This window comes from Haematobia irritans, chromosome 2 (assembly GCF_050003625.1).
Source record: "Haematobia irritans isolate KBUSLIRL chromosome 2, ASM5000362v1, whole genome shotgun sequence".
NCBI classification, from domain to species: Eukaryota; Metazoa; Arthropoda; class Insecta; order Diptera; family Muscidae; genus Haematobia; species Haematobia irritans.
This window is the reverse complement of record NC_134398.1, coordinates 97,711,222-97,727,904: the sequence shown is the minus strand read 5'-3', so window position 1 is coordinate 97,727,904 and position 16,683 is coordinate 97,711,222. Positions and strand designations below refer to the sequence as shown.

At 38.0% G+C, this 16,683-nt stretch overlaps 1 protein-coding gene across 1 annotated transcript in view; it reads left to right on the top strand.

Annotated features, from left to right (window-relative positions):
• Positions 1-1,154: 1,154 nt before the first annotated feature.
• LOC142225848 (facilitated trehalose transporter Tret1) overlaps positions 1,155-16,683 on the top strand; it is a 37,264-nt gene continuing 21,735 nt past the window's right edge. Inside the window, exons 1-4 of the mRNA XM_075295670.1 lie at positions 1,155-1,327; positions 1,404-1,636; positions 1,693-2,373; positions 2,432-2,635. Coding sequence (XP_075151785.1) covers positions 1,270-1,327; positions 1,404-1,636; positions 1,693-2,373; positions 2,432-2,635 — 1,176 coding nt within the window. The 5' untranslated portion in view covers positions 1,155-1,269. The remainder of the gene's footprint in view (positions 1,328-1,403; positions 1,637-1,692; positions 2,374-2,431; positions 2,636-16,683) is intronic.

The window sequence follows — 16,683 nt, the reverse complement described above, 5'->3', positions numbered from 1 at the left end:
CAAAAACACATAGCAGACATAGATTTTCCTATTTTGTTCTTAATGCTTTTGTGTTATGTATGGCTGTGAGCGGTTATTGCGGTTAAATAAATAGTGAAAAAATAATACATAGAAAAAACTATGGATCTTGTCACCGAAAATTCTGCAGACAAATCAAATGTTGTGGAACGCATTAGAGGAATTGTTCCGAGGCAATCAGAATGGAAGCAAAATGTTAATAAAATTAATCGGATGAAAAGTAAAGAATATTCTGGAATATCAGACTATCGTTTCTGCCAAAAGCCTCCAAGACAGCAAGGTGCAACTTGCACATCAAATTTTTGCGAAAGAAGTGCTTTAAGGCATTGTTCGAAGTTAAGGGAGTCTACGCGAAAAGAAATTTTTAAATCGTTTTGGGAGATGTCGTGGGAGCAAAAGCTCTGGAGCTGAAAAAAACAAATTTTGTCAGAAAATTCAACACGGACGCAATCCAAATCATTTTTCTTAAGACAGAATTCTAACCGATTGCAAGTGTGCCGGCCAATGTTTCTTTCAACATTAGGATTGAAAGAAAAAATGCTTCGAAATTGGATTCGCTCTGGTGAAAAACACGGCACGATAATCAGTCCAGAGAGGCACTCAAATTCTTCCATACAATCTAAAATATATTCCGACAATGGCAAACGCAATAAGGAAAGACGAGGATTTCTTCAAAAATGGCAAGATGAGTTGCCGAAAATGGAATCGCATTACTGTAGAAAGAGATCGAAGAATTAATATATATATATATATATATATATATATATATATATATATATATATATATATATATATATATATATATATATATATATATATATATATGTTTGAACAATACAAACAATATTTTGTTTGGACCACTCCTGAAAATATATACGCTTGAAGCAAAATGTGTTTGGAGCATGTGTTACAGAAGCGATTTTTTGAGGGTGAACAAACTATTTTTGATTGGAGACCTAACTAGATTTTTGCTACTGAAAATTTCGTGAGAGGTTCATACCGGTAGCGATAAAGCAATGAAAACTTTTGCTTTTCACTGTGTTTTAGCAAACATATTTTCTTGTGCCCTCAGAATCGCTCAAACATGTCGTAATATACAAATCTTATCAGTCACCCACTGGATAACATTGCATTGACATAGCGTGCGTGAGGAAAATCGTGGAGGTTTTGATGATTAACGCGATCTGGAGACATAAAAACTCATGTATCTTTATACATTATTCGCATTTAGTATTTTGAAGCATTAGCGCAATGTGTCTACCAAGTAAAGTGCAGGGGTATACCGTGCAGAAATTGGCGGTGCTTGTGGGTAATTTGACTCAAAACCGCTAATAAGATAATGCGATACGGTTTTACTTCCATCTCAGTTTTGCTTTCCCTTTAAGGTAATCTCCTGAATTTAAACTTCGGACTTATTTTTGGCATAACACCTTCACATACCCGTCTCTACGAATCGGATATAAGTACACCACTGAGACGTGCTATTACACCGGCAGAATCAGCATGGGTCGCAGGAAGTCTATTCGTGTCGGCGGCGGTGGGTTCATTGGTTCTTGGGTTTATATCCACTAAAATTGGACCAAAATCGGTTATGCTCCTTAGTGGTCTATTGCAAATGGTAATTCCGTTTTGTGATTTTTGAAAGTTGGAAGTTGTTAGCTCTATACATTCTAGGCTGGGTGGTTCTGCGTCCACTTTGCATATGACATCCTTCATATTTACTCTTCCCGAATCTTCGCCGGCATTGCAGCTGGAGCAGCATTGACTGTTATGCCCATTTACATTTGGGAAATTTCTCAGACAACAAGTGCGAAATCATCTCTTACCATATCACTGGAGTGTTGGCGTGCTATAGGCATTTTCATTGGATTTGTATTTGGATTATTTCTAAGATATGAATATATTCCCATTGTGGGTATTTTAACATCCCTCGCCTTTTCGGTGGCATTTCCATTTGTACAAGAGAGTCCTTACTACTTCCTGAAAAAGGGTAATATGGCAAGCTTCGAGAAGTCGATGAGGTGGTTCCGTGGTATTCGTAGTATAGATGACCGTAATAATCCCGAATTCTTGGAGGAGATAGCGCACATAAAGCACATCGTGAGCGACAAGGCACAAATGATCCAGGCAAGATCGTCAACCACACAGGCGATTCGATCTTCAATTGGAACGTTGGCCTTAGTCGTGGGAGCACAACTTAGTGGCATATTTGTAATCCTTCATTATAGCACACTAATTTTGACGTCCTTGGACTCTATGAAACTGTCGTCAGATGTATGCATCATAATTCTGGCAGGGATTTATTTGATGGGAACAATTATAGCACTGTGTATTAGCGGCTCAACCAATCGTAGAGTACGTTTATCACTCGTTCGTATTGACGTTTATTTAGTCTCCCCATTGTTTATTGCAGGTTCTTTTGTTCGTAACATCTTTGGGTTCAGTTTTCAGTCTTCTAGCAGGATCGGCATTCTTGTCGTATGGTAATTTGTGGGACTTCGATGAAGACGTCATTGTGTGGCTTATGCCATTTCTTATATCTGCCCACCTTCTTTGTGCCAATATAGGATTCGTGTCATTTTCAACGACAATTTTCATGGACAAAATTCCAACAAAGGTAAGTTAAGAGAATATTTAGCCATCACATTAATCTTCATTCATATACGTTGAACATATCTTGATGATAACAGATACTTATCCATAAAACAAACAGTTATTCTACCACGTACATTACAACCTAACAAACGGCAGATAACGAACGAGATGTAGAAAATTCAATTACACAGTAAGCACATGAAGCATACGCTAATAAACCCATTAGAAATTAATATAAATTTTTCGGCGATATTCAGTTTTAATGCTTTTCAAGGCACTTGTAGAAAATCAGGAAGATTTTAATTCGACTCACAAATTTTAAATGAAAACAGTTGGAATGATTAATAAAATTATACGTACACTGAAAAAAGCTTACCGGATTAAAAAGATTTTATCTTTACACTAATGGTTTTGGCATAGGCGTAGGAAGACCTCTGGGGAAGGGGCTTAGGACCAAAAATAGGTGTGCCGAAAATGGTGTGAATCTGTCCATGCTTTGGTATAGCCCCTTATAGACCGATCTCCCGATTTTTTTTTCTTGGGCTCTTAGAATCCGTAGTTTTTATTCAATTTGTCTGAAATTGGAAATCTAGAGGTATTATAGCGCCGAAAATACGTGTGCCGAAAATGGCGTGTATTGGTCAGTTTTGGTATATACCCCATATAGAAACCGTAGTTTTTATCCAATTTGCCTGAAATTAGAAATTTAGAGGTATTTTAGGAATTTAAAAAGGTGTACTGAAACTGGTGAGGATCGGTCCATGTTTTGATATACCCACCATATAGACCGATCTCCAGATTTTATTTCTTGGGCTTCTACAATCCGTAGGTTTTATCCAATTAGAACTCTAGTGGTATATTAGGACTATAAAGAGGTGCGCCGAAAACTGTGAGTATCGGACCATGTTTTAGTATAGCCCCCATAAACACTCCTTGGGTTTCTAGAAACCGTAATTTTATCCGATTTGTCTAAAATTTTAAATATAATGGTATTTTAGACTCACAAAAATGTGTATCGGATTTAGTTTTTATCGGTCCATTTGGTAAGGCCTCCATATAGACCGATTTCACTTCTTGAGGGTATAGAAGGCGCACTGAATGTAAAATTTCCAGATTTTACTTCTCGTAATCATTTAAATAATGGGGGTGAAAGTCTACAGATTTAATCAAATAAAAGCGTTATTTCATCAGTTTTTTGCACACATAGAAGAGATGTTAATGATTCCTCGAAAACTCAAACAAAATCCAGATTCTGATTTAGTCTTTATAGGTAAAATCTTTAAATTTATCTTCGAGAAGTGTATTGGTTGAACTGTTCTGCTTCGGAGAATATATGTCATCAAACCCCCCCTGAAATTTCAAATGAAACTATAATATTTGATTTATGGTGGTATGGGTATTTAAGATTCGGCCCTGCCGAACTTGCTGCTGTATCTACTAGTTTTTTTATAATCTTGATGCACACAAAAAAATAATTCTTTCCTCCGTAACGAAGTTTTCTCCTGTTTATTTATTTATTTATTCAGCTATGGTAAGCCAAATTCAAGATAAATTCAATAATACAATAAGTTTATAATTACGTTAAAGTTTAAAAAATACGGGCCAGAAAAAAAATAAGTAAGGATGGGTTTTATGAACAAAATAGATAGATTCAACTTCTTTAAAATGTGACTATTACAACCAGAAAAAAAGAAGTTGAGAAGGAAAAAAAACTGGTGTACGTTGACATAATAACGGAATAGTCACAAGCAGGAACAAAAAAATGTAAGCCGGTGACAGGAACAATTGAAGTGATCAGATTACAGGTAACCGGTGAGACGACAATCAGGAAACAGTAAATAGAAGAGACACATGGAACGGTAGAGGCAGGAACAATTTGCTGACAGATGAGTTAGGTTAGCAGGAACAACTTGGAAGGCAGGAACAGTGATACTATCAGAACAGGAGAGAAGTTTACTGGAACAATTCTCGAGACAGCCAATTTTCAATAACGAAGTTCCATGGCAAAGCTTAAAGTGGTTTTCGATGCTGGGCGACGTGAATCAAAACCCGTTTAACAGTATGTATCGGATCAGATAAATCAAATACGTTGCTAAATTCATTATAATGTTTACAGAGTCGGTAAAAGGAACTGTGTTCCTCGTAATTATTTCTACAGACGGGTACTTTCAATGGAAAATATTGTCGCGTAACACGTGAAGGAACTTTAATGTCAAGTTTACTAATCAATTGTTGTGAGTTAATTTCACCTTTCAAGAGTCTACTAATAAATATCACATCAACCACTAAACGTCTTCCCTCCAGAGTCGGTAAATTTATCAACTTTAAGCGATTGACATAAGGCGGGAGATCCAAAGGATCAGGCCAACTTAAACCACGTAACGCAAAAAGTAGAAATCTCTTCTGAACGGATTCTACTCTATCAACATAACATTGATAACTGGGAGATCAAACGACAGACGCATATTCCAGGATCGGACGGACAAATGAAATGTAGAGACGTTTCGACAGGTAAGGATCATTAAATTCCTTCGACCATCTCTTAATGAAACCCAGTGTGGACATAGCCCTGGAGACAACTGACTCAACATGAAAATCGAACTTCAGTCTGCGATCAAATAACACACCTAAATCATTAAATAGTTGAACGTCCTCCAATTGAACGTTGTCAATATTCCGCCAATAAAGCATTGGACCGAAAGAAGGTCATCTTCTTGCATTTGCCAAAGTTGAGATACATTCCATTAATGCTACACCAGCGAACAACCTCATCCAAATCGCCCTGTAATCGCCAAGAATCAACTGTCGTGCTAATCGACGAAAATAATTTGATTTAATATTTGAGTGATGGATGACCGATGACAGATCGTCAAGATAAAGAGCGAACAGTACTAGTCCTATATGGCTTACTGAGGAACCCCAGATGTAACCGATATCTTACGAGATGGTTGACCCTTAAACATAACGCATTGAACCCTGTCAGACAAGTAAGATGAAATCCAGCATAGTAAAGCTGGAGGAAACCCTAGCGCAGATAACTTATACAACAATAGACGATGACTAACCTTATCAAAGGCCTTGTTGAAGTCAGTATAGATAAAATCAACCTGATTACGCCTTGAGAATGTATCATGTATATATGAGGTAAACTCCAAAAGATTCGTCGACGTCGACTTCCCTTTCATAAAACCGTGTTGACACACCGAAAGTATAGACCTTATGATTTAAGAAACATAAATAGAAATGTTGAAGGTTCTCGTCGGCTCCATTTGATACATTGGTTTAATTTCTCATTACTTCGTGTTATCAGATGCTGCTCGGAGCATATACAACAAGAAGACAAAAAGACGTGAAATTTCCGTGAGTAGAGGGAGATACCATTGATTGCTAAACACTTTCACTGATTTTTTTATGGCACATAATTTAATTTAGTAAACGGTATTTTTTTTACTGTAGAGTTAGGTTAGGTTAAAGTGGCAGCCCGTTCCAAAAACATTAAAAGACTGCTTAAGTTAAAGTTTTCCAGGTCCGCCAGTAATCTAAAGCTATATGCCCCTAAAATTCGCTTACGCCTTACACAAAATGCAGGACACTCACAAAAGAGGTGGTTAATTATTCTTTTTCCTCCGCATCATGACAGCTCATACAGTAGTCATTATACTTCGCACCAATAGTTTTTGCAAATTCGCCTATCGGGCAGCGGATTGTTATAGCAGATACCAGGAGTGATCTAGCATATCTAGTGTGCGGTTCAACGTTAAATGGGGCCATATTTGCTTCGTGTCGTTACAACCCTTGCAATTCTCCCATCGAAAATTTGCCATCATGACACCCTTCTCACGCAGTAAGAGCTTGCAGGTATCCAGAGACATACCAACAGATTCTAGTTACCCTGGAATATGTAAGGTAATTGCTAGCCTTGCTAACTAATCTGCTTCCTATGACCAGGCACCCATATTAGGTGAATATTGTACTGCTCAGCCATCTCGTTGAGAGATTTGCGGCAGTCGATGGCCGTTTTCGAGTTAAGGAGTCGAAGGATTTTATCGCCAGTTGACTGTCTGAGTATATATTAATGCAACAATTTTTGGAACATTACTTCTCAGCCAATTATCCACCTCTCATATTGCTAATATTTCAGCCTGAAAAACACTACTATTCGAAGTTCCAGATCTTTAGAAAACCCAAAACCCACTTGTCCATCCAATTTAGAGCCATCAGTGTAGAGATCTATATATCTTTTATTCCCCGGGGTCTGTGTACACCACGCCTCAGCACGGTTGCTGAAGTGCCGGCCACCAGACCTAAACACCATATAGCATTATAGGTCTAACCAATGCCGTGTATAGCCAATGCAATATTTTCGGTTTTAGTCCCCACTTTTTATACCCTTCACCACTACTGTGGTACAGGGTATAATAAGTTTGTGCATTTGTATGTAACGCCAAGAAGGAAAAGTCTGAGACCCATCGTTTAGTATACCGATCGTCTTAGAATTAAATTCTGAGTCGATTTAGCGATGTCCGTCTGTCTGTCTGTCTGTCTGTCCGTCTGTCTGTCTGTCTGTTGATGTATTTTTGTGTGCAAAGTACAGCTCGCAGTTTTAGTCCGATTGTCCTAAAATTTGGTACAGGGTCGTGTTTCGGCTCAAAGACGATCCCTATTGATTTTGGAAAAAATCGGTTCAGATTTAGATATAGCTGCCATATATATTTTTCACCGATCTGGTCATAATTGGCGTGTATATCAACCGATCTTCCTCAAATTCCGTACATCCGAATATTTTATGAGTCTCGAAAAACTTGCAAAATATCAGCCAAATCGGTTCAGATTTAAATATAGCTCCCATATATAGCTTTCGGCCGATTTACACTCATTTGCCCACAGAGGCCAATTTTTTACTCCGATTTAGTTGAAATTTTGCACAGGGAGTAGAATTAGCATTGTAGCTATGCGTGTTAAATTTGGTTGAAATCGGTTCAGATTTAGATATAGCTCCCATATATAGCTTTCGCCCGATTTACACTCATATGACCACAGAGGCCAATTTTTTGCTCCGATTTAGTTGAAATTTTGCACAGGGAGTAGAATTAGCATTGTAGCTATGCGTGTTAAATTTGGTTGAAATCGGTTCAGATTTAGATATATCTCCCATATATATATTTCGCCCGATTTACACTCATATGACCGTAGAGGCCAATTTTTAACTCCGATTTAGTTGAAATTTTGCACAGGGAGTAGAATTAGCATTGTAGCTATGCGTGCCAAATTTGGTTGAAATCGGTTCAGATTTAGATATATCTCCCATATATAGCTTTCGCCCGATTTACACTCATATGACCGTAGAGGCCAATTTTTAACTCCGATTTAGTTGAAATTTTACACAGGGAGTAGAATTAACATTGTAGCTATGCGTGCCAAATTTGGTTGAAATCGGTTCAGATTTAGATATAGCTCCCATATATATGTTTTTCTGATTTCGACAAAAATGGTCAAAATACCAACATTTTCCTTGTAAAATCGCCACTGCTTAGTCGAAAAGTTGTAAAAATGACTCTAATTTTCCTAAACTTCTAATGCATATATATCGAGCGATAAATCATAAATAAACTTTTGCGAAGTTTTCTTAAAATTGCTCCAGATTTAAATGTTTCCCATATTTATACCCTTCACCACTACTGTGGTACAGGGTATAATAAGTTTGTGCATTTGTATGTAACGCCAAGAAGGAAAAGTCTGAGACCCATCGTTTAGTATACCGATCGTCTTAGAATTAAATTCTGAGTCGATTTAGCGATGTCCGTCTGTCTGTCTGTCTGTCTGTCTGTCTGTCCGTCTGTCTGTCTGTCTGTTGATGTATTTTTGTGTGCAAAGTACAGCTCGCAGTTTTAGTCCGATTGTCCTAAAATTTGGTACAGGGTCGTGTTTCGGCTCAAAGACGATCCCTATTGATTTTGGAAAAAATCGGTTCAGATTTAGATATAGCTGCCATATATATTTTTCACCGATCTGGTCATAATTGGCGTGTATATCAACCGATCTTCCTCAAATTCCGTACATCCGAATATTTTATGAGTCTCGAAAAACTTGCAAAATATCAGCCAAATCGGTTCAGATTTAAATATAGCTCCCATATATAGCTTTCGGCCGATTTACACTCATTTGCCCACAGAGGCCAATTTTTTACTCCGATTTAGTTGAAATTTTGCACAGGGAGTAGAATTAGCATTGTAGCTATGCGTGTTAAATTTGGTTGAAATCGGTTCAGATTTAGATATAGCTCCCATATATAGCTTTCGCCCGATTTACACTCATATGACCACAGAGGCCAATTTTTTGCTCCGATTTAGTTGAAATTTTGCACAGGGAGTAGAATTAGCATTGTAGCTATGCGTGTTAAATTTGGTTGAAATCGGTTCAGATTTAGATATATCTCCCATATATATATTTCGCCCGATTTACACTCATATGACCGTAGAGGCCAATTTTTAACTCCGATTTAGTTGAAATTTTGCACAGGGAGTAGAATTAGCATTGTAGCTATGCGTGCCAAATTTGGTTGAAATCGGTTCAGATTTAGATATATCTCCCATATATAGCTTTCGCCCGATTTACACTCATATGACCGTAGAGGCCAATTTTTAACTCCGATTTAGTTGAAATTTTACACAGGGAGTAGAATTAACATTGTAGCTATGCGTGCCAAATTTGGTTGAAATCGGTTCAGATTTAGATATAGCTCCCATATATATGTTTTTCTGATTTCGACAAAAATGGTCAAAATACCAACATTTTCCTTGTAAAATCGCCACTGCTTAGTCGAAAAGTTGTAAAAATGACTCTAATTTTCCTAAACTTCTAATGCATATATATCGAGCGATAAATCATAAATAAACTTTTGCGAAGTTTTCTTAAAATTGCTCCAGATTTAAATGTTTCCCATATTTATACCCTTCACCACTACTGTGGTACAGGGTATAATAAGTTTGTGCATTTGTATGTAACGCCAAGAAGGAAAAGTCTGAGACCCATCGTTTAGTATACCGATCGTCTTAGAATTAAATTCTGAGTCGATTTAGCGATGTCCGTCTGTCTGTCTGTCTGTCTGTCTGTCTGTCTGTCCGTCTGTCTGTCTGTTGATGTATTTTTGTGTGCAAAGTACAGCTCGCAGTTTTAGTCCGATTGTCCTAAAATTTGGTACAGGGTCGTGTTTCGGCTCAAAGACGATCCCTATTGATTTTGGAAAAAATCGGTTCAGATTTAGATATAGCTGCCATATATATTTTTCACCGATCTGGTCATAATTGGCGTGTATATCAACCGATCTTCCTCAAATTCCGTACATCCGAATACTTTATGAGTCTCGAAAAACTTGCAAAATATCAGCCAAATCGGTTCAGATTTAAATATAGCTCCCATATATAGCTTTCGGCCGATTTACACTCATTTGCCCACAGAGGCCAATTTTTTACTCCGATTTAGTTGAAATTTTGCACAGGGAGTAGAATTAGCATTGTAGCTATGCGTGTTAAATTTGGTTGAAATCGGTTCAGATTTAGATATAGCTCCCATATATAGCTTTCGCCCGATTTACACTCATATGACCACAGAGGCCAATTTTTTGCTCCGATTTAGTTGAAATTTTGCACAGGGAGTAGAATTAGCATTGTAGCTATGCGTGTTAAATTTGGTTGAAATCGGTTCAGATTTAGATATATCTCCCATATATATATTTCGCCCGATTTACACTCATATGACCGTAGAGGCCAATTTTTAACTCCGATTTAGTTGAAATTTTGCACAGGGAGTAGAATTAGCATTGTAGCTATGCGTGCCAAATTTGGTTGAAATCGGTTCAGATTTAGATATATCTCCCATATATAGCTTTCGCCCGATTTACACTCATATGACCGTAGAGGCCAATTTTTAACTCCGATTTAGTTGAAATTTTACACAGGGAGTAGAATTAACATTGTAGCTATGCGTGCCAAATTTGGTTGAAATCGGTTCAGATTTAGATATAGCTCCCATATATATGTTTTTCTGATTTCGACAAAAATGGTCAAAATACCAACATTTTCCTTGTAAAATCGCCACTGCTTAGTCGAAAAGTTGTAAAAATGACTCTAATTTTCCTAAACTTCTAATGCATATATATCGAGCGATAAATCATAAATAAACTTTTGCGAAGTTTTCTTAAAATTGCTCCAGATTTAAATGTTTCCCATATTTATACCCTTCACCACTACTGTGGTACAGGGTATAATAAGTTTGTGCATTTGTATGTAACGCCAAGAAGGAAAAGTCTGAGACCCATCGTTTAGTATACCGATCGTCTTAGAATTAAATTCTGAGTCGATTTAGCGATGTCCGTCTGTCTGTCTGTCTGTCTGTCTGTCCGTCTGTCTGTCTGTCTGTTGATGTATTTTTGTGTGCAAAGTACAGCTCGCAGTTTTAGTCCGATTGTCCTAAAATTTGGTACAGGGTCGTGTTTCGGCTCAAAGACGATCCCTATTGATTTTGGAAAAAATCGGTTCAGATTTAGATATAGCTGCCATATATATTTTTCACCGATCTGGTCATAATTGGCGTGTATATCAACCGATCTTCCTCAAATTCCGTACATCCGAATATTTTATGAGTCTCGAAAAACTTGCAAAATATCAGCCAAATCGGTTCAGATTTAAATATAGCTCCCATATATAGCTTTCGGCCGATTTACACTCATTTGCCCACAGAGGCCAATTTTTTACTCCGATTTAGTTGAAATTTTGCACAGGGAGTAGAATTAGCATTGTAGCTATGCGTGCCAAATTTGGTTGAAATCGGTTCAGATTTAGATATATCTCCCATATATAGCTTTCGCCCGATTTACACTCATATGACCGTAGAGGCCAATTTTTAACTCCGATTTAGTTGAAATTTTACACAGGGAGTAGAATTAACATTGTAGCTATGCGTGCCAAATTTGGTTGAAATCGGTTCAGATTTAGATATAGCTCCCATATATATGTTTTTCTGATTTCGACAAAAATGGTCAAAATACCAACATTTTCCTTGTAAAATCGCCACTGCTTAGTCGAAAAGTTGTAAAAATGACTCTAATTTTCCTAAACTTCTAATGCATATATATCGAGCGATAAATCATAAATAAACTTTTGCGAAGTTTTCTTAAAATTGCTCCAGATTTAAATGTTTCCCATATTTTTTTACTAACATTGTGTTCCACCCTAGTGCATTAGCCGACTTAAATTTTGAGCCTATAGATTTTGTAGAAGTCTATCAAATTCTGTCCAGATCGAGTGATATTTAAATGTATGTATTTGGGACAAACCTTTATATATAGCCCCAACACATTTGACGGATGTGATATGGTATCGAAAATTTAGATCTACAAAGTGGTGCAGGGTATAATATAGTCGGCCCCGCCCGACTTTAGACTTTCCTTACTGGTTTTTTACTAACATTGTGTTCCACCCTAGTGCATTAGCCGACTTAAATTTTGAGCCTATAGATTTTGTAGAAGTCTATCAAATTCTGTCCAGATCGAGTGATATTTAAATGTATGTATTTGGGACAAACCTTTATATATAGCCCCAACACATTTGACGGATGTGATATGGTATCGAAAATTTAGATCTACAAAGTGGTGCAGGGTATAATATAGTCGGCCCCGCCCGACTTTAGACTTTCCTTACTGGTTTTTTACTAACATTGTGTTCCACCCTAGTGCATTAGCCGACTTAAATTTTGAGCCTATAGATTTTGTAGAAGTCTATCAAATTCTGTCCAGATCGAGTGATATTTAAATGTATGTATTTGGGACAAACCTTTATATATAGCCCAAACACATTTGACGGATGTGATATGGTATCGAAAATTTAGATCTACAAAGTGGTGCAGGGTATAATATAGTCGGCCCCGCCCGACTTTAGACTTTCCTTACTGGTTTCTTATTGCCTTTTTGCACGAGTACAAAGCTACCGTGGCTTTTCTCGCCCTTTCTTCAATATTAAGCCTAAAGTTAAGCTTCCTGTCCAGAATAACGCCAAGGTATTTTGCATACCCACCAAAGGGCGTTTCAATACCCCTTAAGGATGTGGGAGTTTTACGATCTTTGCAGTACATCACTAATTTTGACTTTGCAAGATTTACTCAAAGACCATTCTCTTTCGCCCATTTCCCCTGACTGCTAGAGCCACATCGTCTGCGTATGCCACCACTTCTATCCTTTCTTTTACTAGGGAAACCAGAAGGTTGTTTATAGCAACATTCCAAAGAAGAGGTGATAGAACTGCTCCTTGGGGAATGCCTCTGTTCACATACCTTTGTATGTTTGCTTGTCCTAGTGTGGCTGAAATACGTCTCTTCATTAACAGTTCGTCTAACAGCCTGAGTATACATGGATCAACATTCGGAGTTGTCAGTCCATTTAATATCGAGCTCGGATGGAGATTATTGAACGCCCCTTCGATGTCTAGAAACGCCACGATTGTGTATTCTTTGACAGATAGTGAGCTTTCAATAAAGCTGACTAGTTCATGAAGTGCGGTCGCAGTAGGCCTGCCCTTCGAGTATGCATACTGTGAAGTTTGCATGAGAGCAAACTTGAATCGACGCTAGTTCTAAGATAAATGTCTATCATCCTCTCCAGAATCTTAATAGGAATAAGGATAAGCTGATTGGTTGGAAATCCTTCGCACTCGAGTGAGAGGCTTTTCCTGCTTTAGGTATGAAAACGACTTTTGTTTCGTTCCACTTTTCTGGAATATATGCTAAGTTTATACATCCTTTATATATCACCGTCAACCAAGGGATAATTCTGTCAGTCACTGCTTGTAACTCCGCCGGAGTAATTCCATCAGGTCCGGCGATTTGAATGGCCCAAAGCTGTTTAACGACCATTTATTCTAGATTCCGATACAATTTCCTCGATAGGAAATTACCGCTGAGCCACTGTGGCACCGCCAGAACATGTTTCAACCGTCTGATTTCCAGGAAAATGTGTGTCAAACAGTACCTCCAGGGTCTCCTCACTGGACGTTGTCCAATTGCCCTCCGATGTTTTAATGAAACTTGGAGCGGAGTTAGTGGATGCTAGTACCTTCCGTAGTCTGGAAGCCTCGGACGTATTCTCAATACTGCTGCAGTAAACATTCCAAGAGTTATGCTGAGCCTTTCTCAGTTCTCGCTTGTATCCTGTCAGATTCTCCTTGTAAGCGTCCCAATCCTCAGGAGCTCTGGTGGACTTTGCTTTGTTAAAGAGCTTCCTGCACGATTTCCTCATATTACTTAACTCCATCGACCACCATGGTGGTCGATTTTCCCCCTTGGCTTCACTCTAGGGCATGCAGCTTTCAGTGAGATGTTGAAGGCCTTAGTAATACGCTCCAATGCGTGCTCGATATGTTGCACAGTGCTCATATGTGCCTCTGGTATTTCCGGTATCATCATATTGAACGATTCCCCATACTTATTCCAATCAGCTTTCCTAACATTAGGCGGAAATATGGTCTCGAACAGCCAAACTGTAACTAATGTAGCGGTTATCTGAGAAGCTATGTCCCCTCAAAACTTGCCACTCAGATATCTTATCATTCAGTTCCGGAGAGACCAATGTGACGCCCAAATCCTCTTGTCTGTGTTTGGTGACGAAGGTTGGTGCATCTCCCTTATTGCAAACTACCAGGTTAGTACGTAAAATAAACTCTATTAGCGACTCTCCCCTTGCATTAGTGGGATGCATCGCATCCCATAATGAGTTTTGTCTTTTTTTTCAGTGACTCCTCAACTAGGGTCTTTACGGCACATGGAGGCATCTCCCTATCATGTCCCATGTAGACCGAAGATACCCAGTATTTGCATTTGTATATCTCTAGACTGGCTACGACAGTGTCTGCATTGTTCAATGAAGGAAGCAGAAACAAGTTTAGTTCGTTCTTAGCAATTATACATGCTCGATTTTTATCTTTACCGGTATTATGCAAAAGTTTGAAACCCGGAGTGCTTAATTCACAGATCTTGTTCTTATATATGTATGGTTCTTGAATAAGAACTATATATATGTCTCCTTTCATCAGAACTTTTAAGGCAGCGCAAGCGGCCTTACAATGGTGAAAATTTATCTGGAGGAACAGTAGAACCATCCGCTTCAATTGAGTAATCAAGGGCTTTCTCTTCACAGATCTCGGTGACTCTTGCAACAATCCGCGGTTCAACTTTGGTGAGGTTTGAGCCTGTAGGGACTTCCCGCATACGATGTTCGTCAATGTCTTCTTTGGCTTCGCAAAATTTTTCTTCTTCTGAATCTACCGGAGGCTTGTCCGTTTCGGAATCCTTTGGCTGATCACTTTTGTATCCCCTTAATATGGATGTCATGAAAGTCATAACTTAAACGTCCTTGGGTATGGGCTAGATGTGGCAGCGACTCAATGTTCAATACAAAAACCGCATGTCGTCTTGGTGCATCCACCTCATCCAAACGACCAACCTTCCAATCGGCGGTTGGAAGATCTAGGTTACATTCCTTTAGTCTGTTTAGTATCGACTCAGGATCAGGAGGGTTTGCAGGTATCCATGCATGTACTCTAGGTTTAGCCGGTATGTCTTTTTTATCGACTAACTCCAAAGCGGCTCCTTCCCAAACTTCACCAATTAGCATCAAAGCAGCTTTAAAGCAATCCATAGACATCTAGTCCGCAAATGCTATTAACTTATATCGCCCTTGATACCATCCAGCATCTTGCCGTCGAGGACTTGGTCCGGGAAACTTTTTTCGCACCTCTGAGTAGGCACCAGACATCGCGTTCTCAATTTCCCTTTATTAATGATAGCCATCACAAGGCTGTATGTTGCAACTGAGACAAACGATCTTTGATCGCGTTTAGAGGATGGCAGTTCATCCGGTGATCGTTCCCTTTTTCCAGCTTCAAGAATTACTTGAGCCCATTTTAAGGAATCGCTTTGCTTAGCCGACAACATGCTTGGGTTGACAGATCCGAATTTCTTTAGGATAAACAAAGCATTTCTGCGCTCTTTGAATCTGTTTCGTGAGGGATTACCTCCCTTTGATGCCGTTACCTTAGAAAAAGTTCGACTTGTCAGAGTGTCGCCACCTGCCGACCCGTCTACAGGTCGACTAATTGGATGACTTAGAATTTCCCTGCATGGTGGTTTGATTTTCCACCACACGTGAAATTCGTAATAAGTACTTATTACGATGAAATAATACGCTTATATATCTTATCTTGATATACTCCGCTTATATATATATATATATATATATATATATATATATATATATATATATATATATATATATATATATATATATATATATATATATATATATATATATATATATATATATATATATATATATATATATATATATATATATATATATATATATATATATATATATATATATATATATATATTTATATATGGTTTCAACTTGCCATTTCTTCTGGAAACAGCAACACATTAGATTTCAAAAACATATTATATTGGGCTTATACAAAACCCAGTTTTTATCCAATTTGCCTGAAATTGGAAATCTTGAGGTATTTTCGGAGCATAAAGAGGTGTGCTAAAAAATGTGAGTATCGGCCCATGTTTTGGTATAGCCCCTATATAGACCGATCTCCCGGTAACAACTAGTTGTTACCTAATTTTGGGCAGACTTACTTGTACTCGTAAGTGCTTTTGCTGAGCACGCTCACATACATAGCACTCGCTACCATTTCTTACCCTTCAGTTTTTTCGGTGCCAATTGACCCCTTTTTCCAAGCAATTGGACTGGGACTGGTTGTATTTAGCCAATTGGTAGGCCCTTCATGCATTTGTCTCTAGACCACAATGAACCCATCCCCCTAACCGGTTCAAATGTCTCTATCACAGGGTTAATTAACACATTTCTGTCCCTTTTGCATCTATAACAGGGACAGTTCTATTTTTAGATTTTTTTTTCAGTTATATTTTCCCTACATTTTTTCATTTTCTACCAATATCACGCTATGTGCTCATATATAAATATATATATATATATATATATATATATATATATAT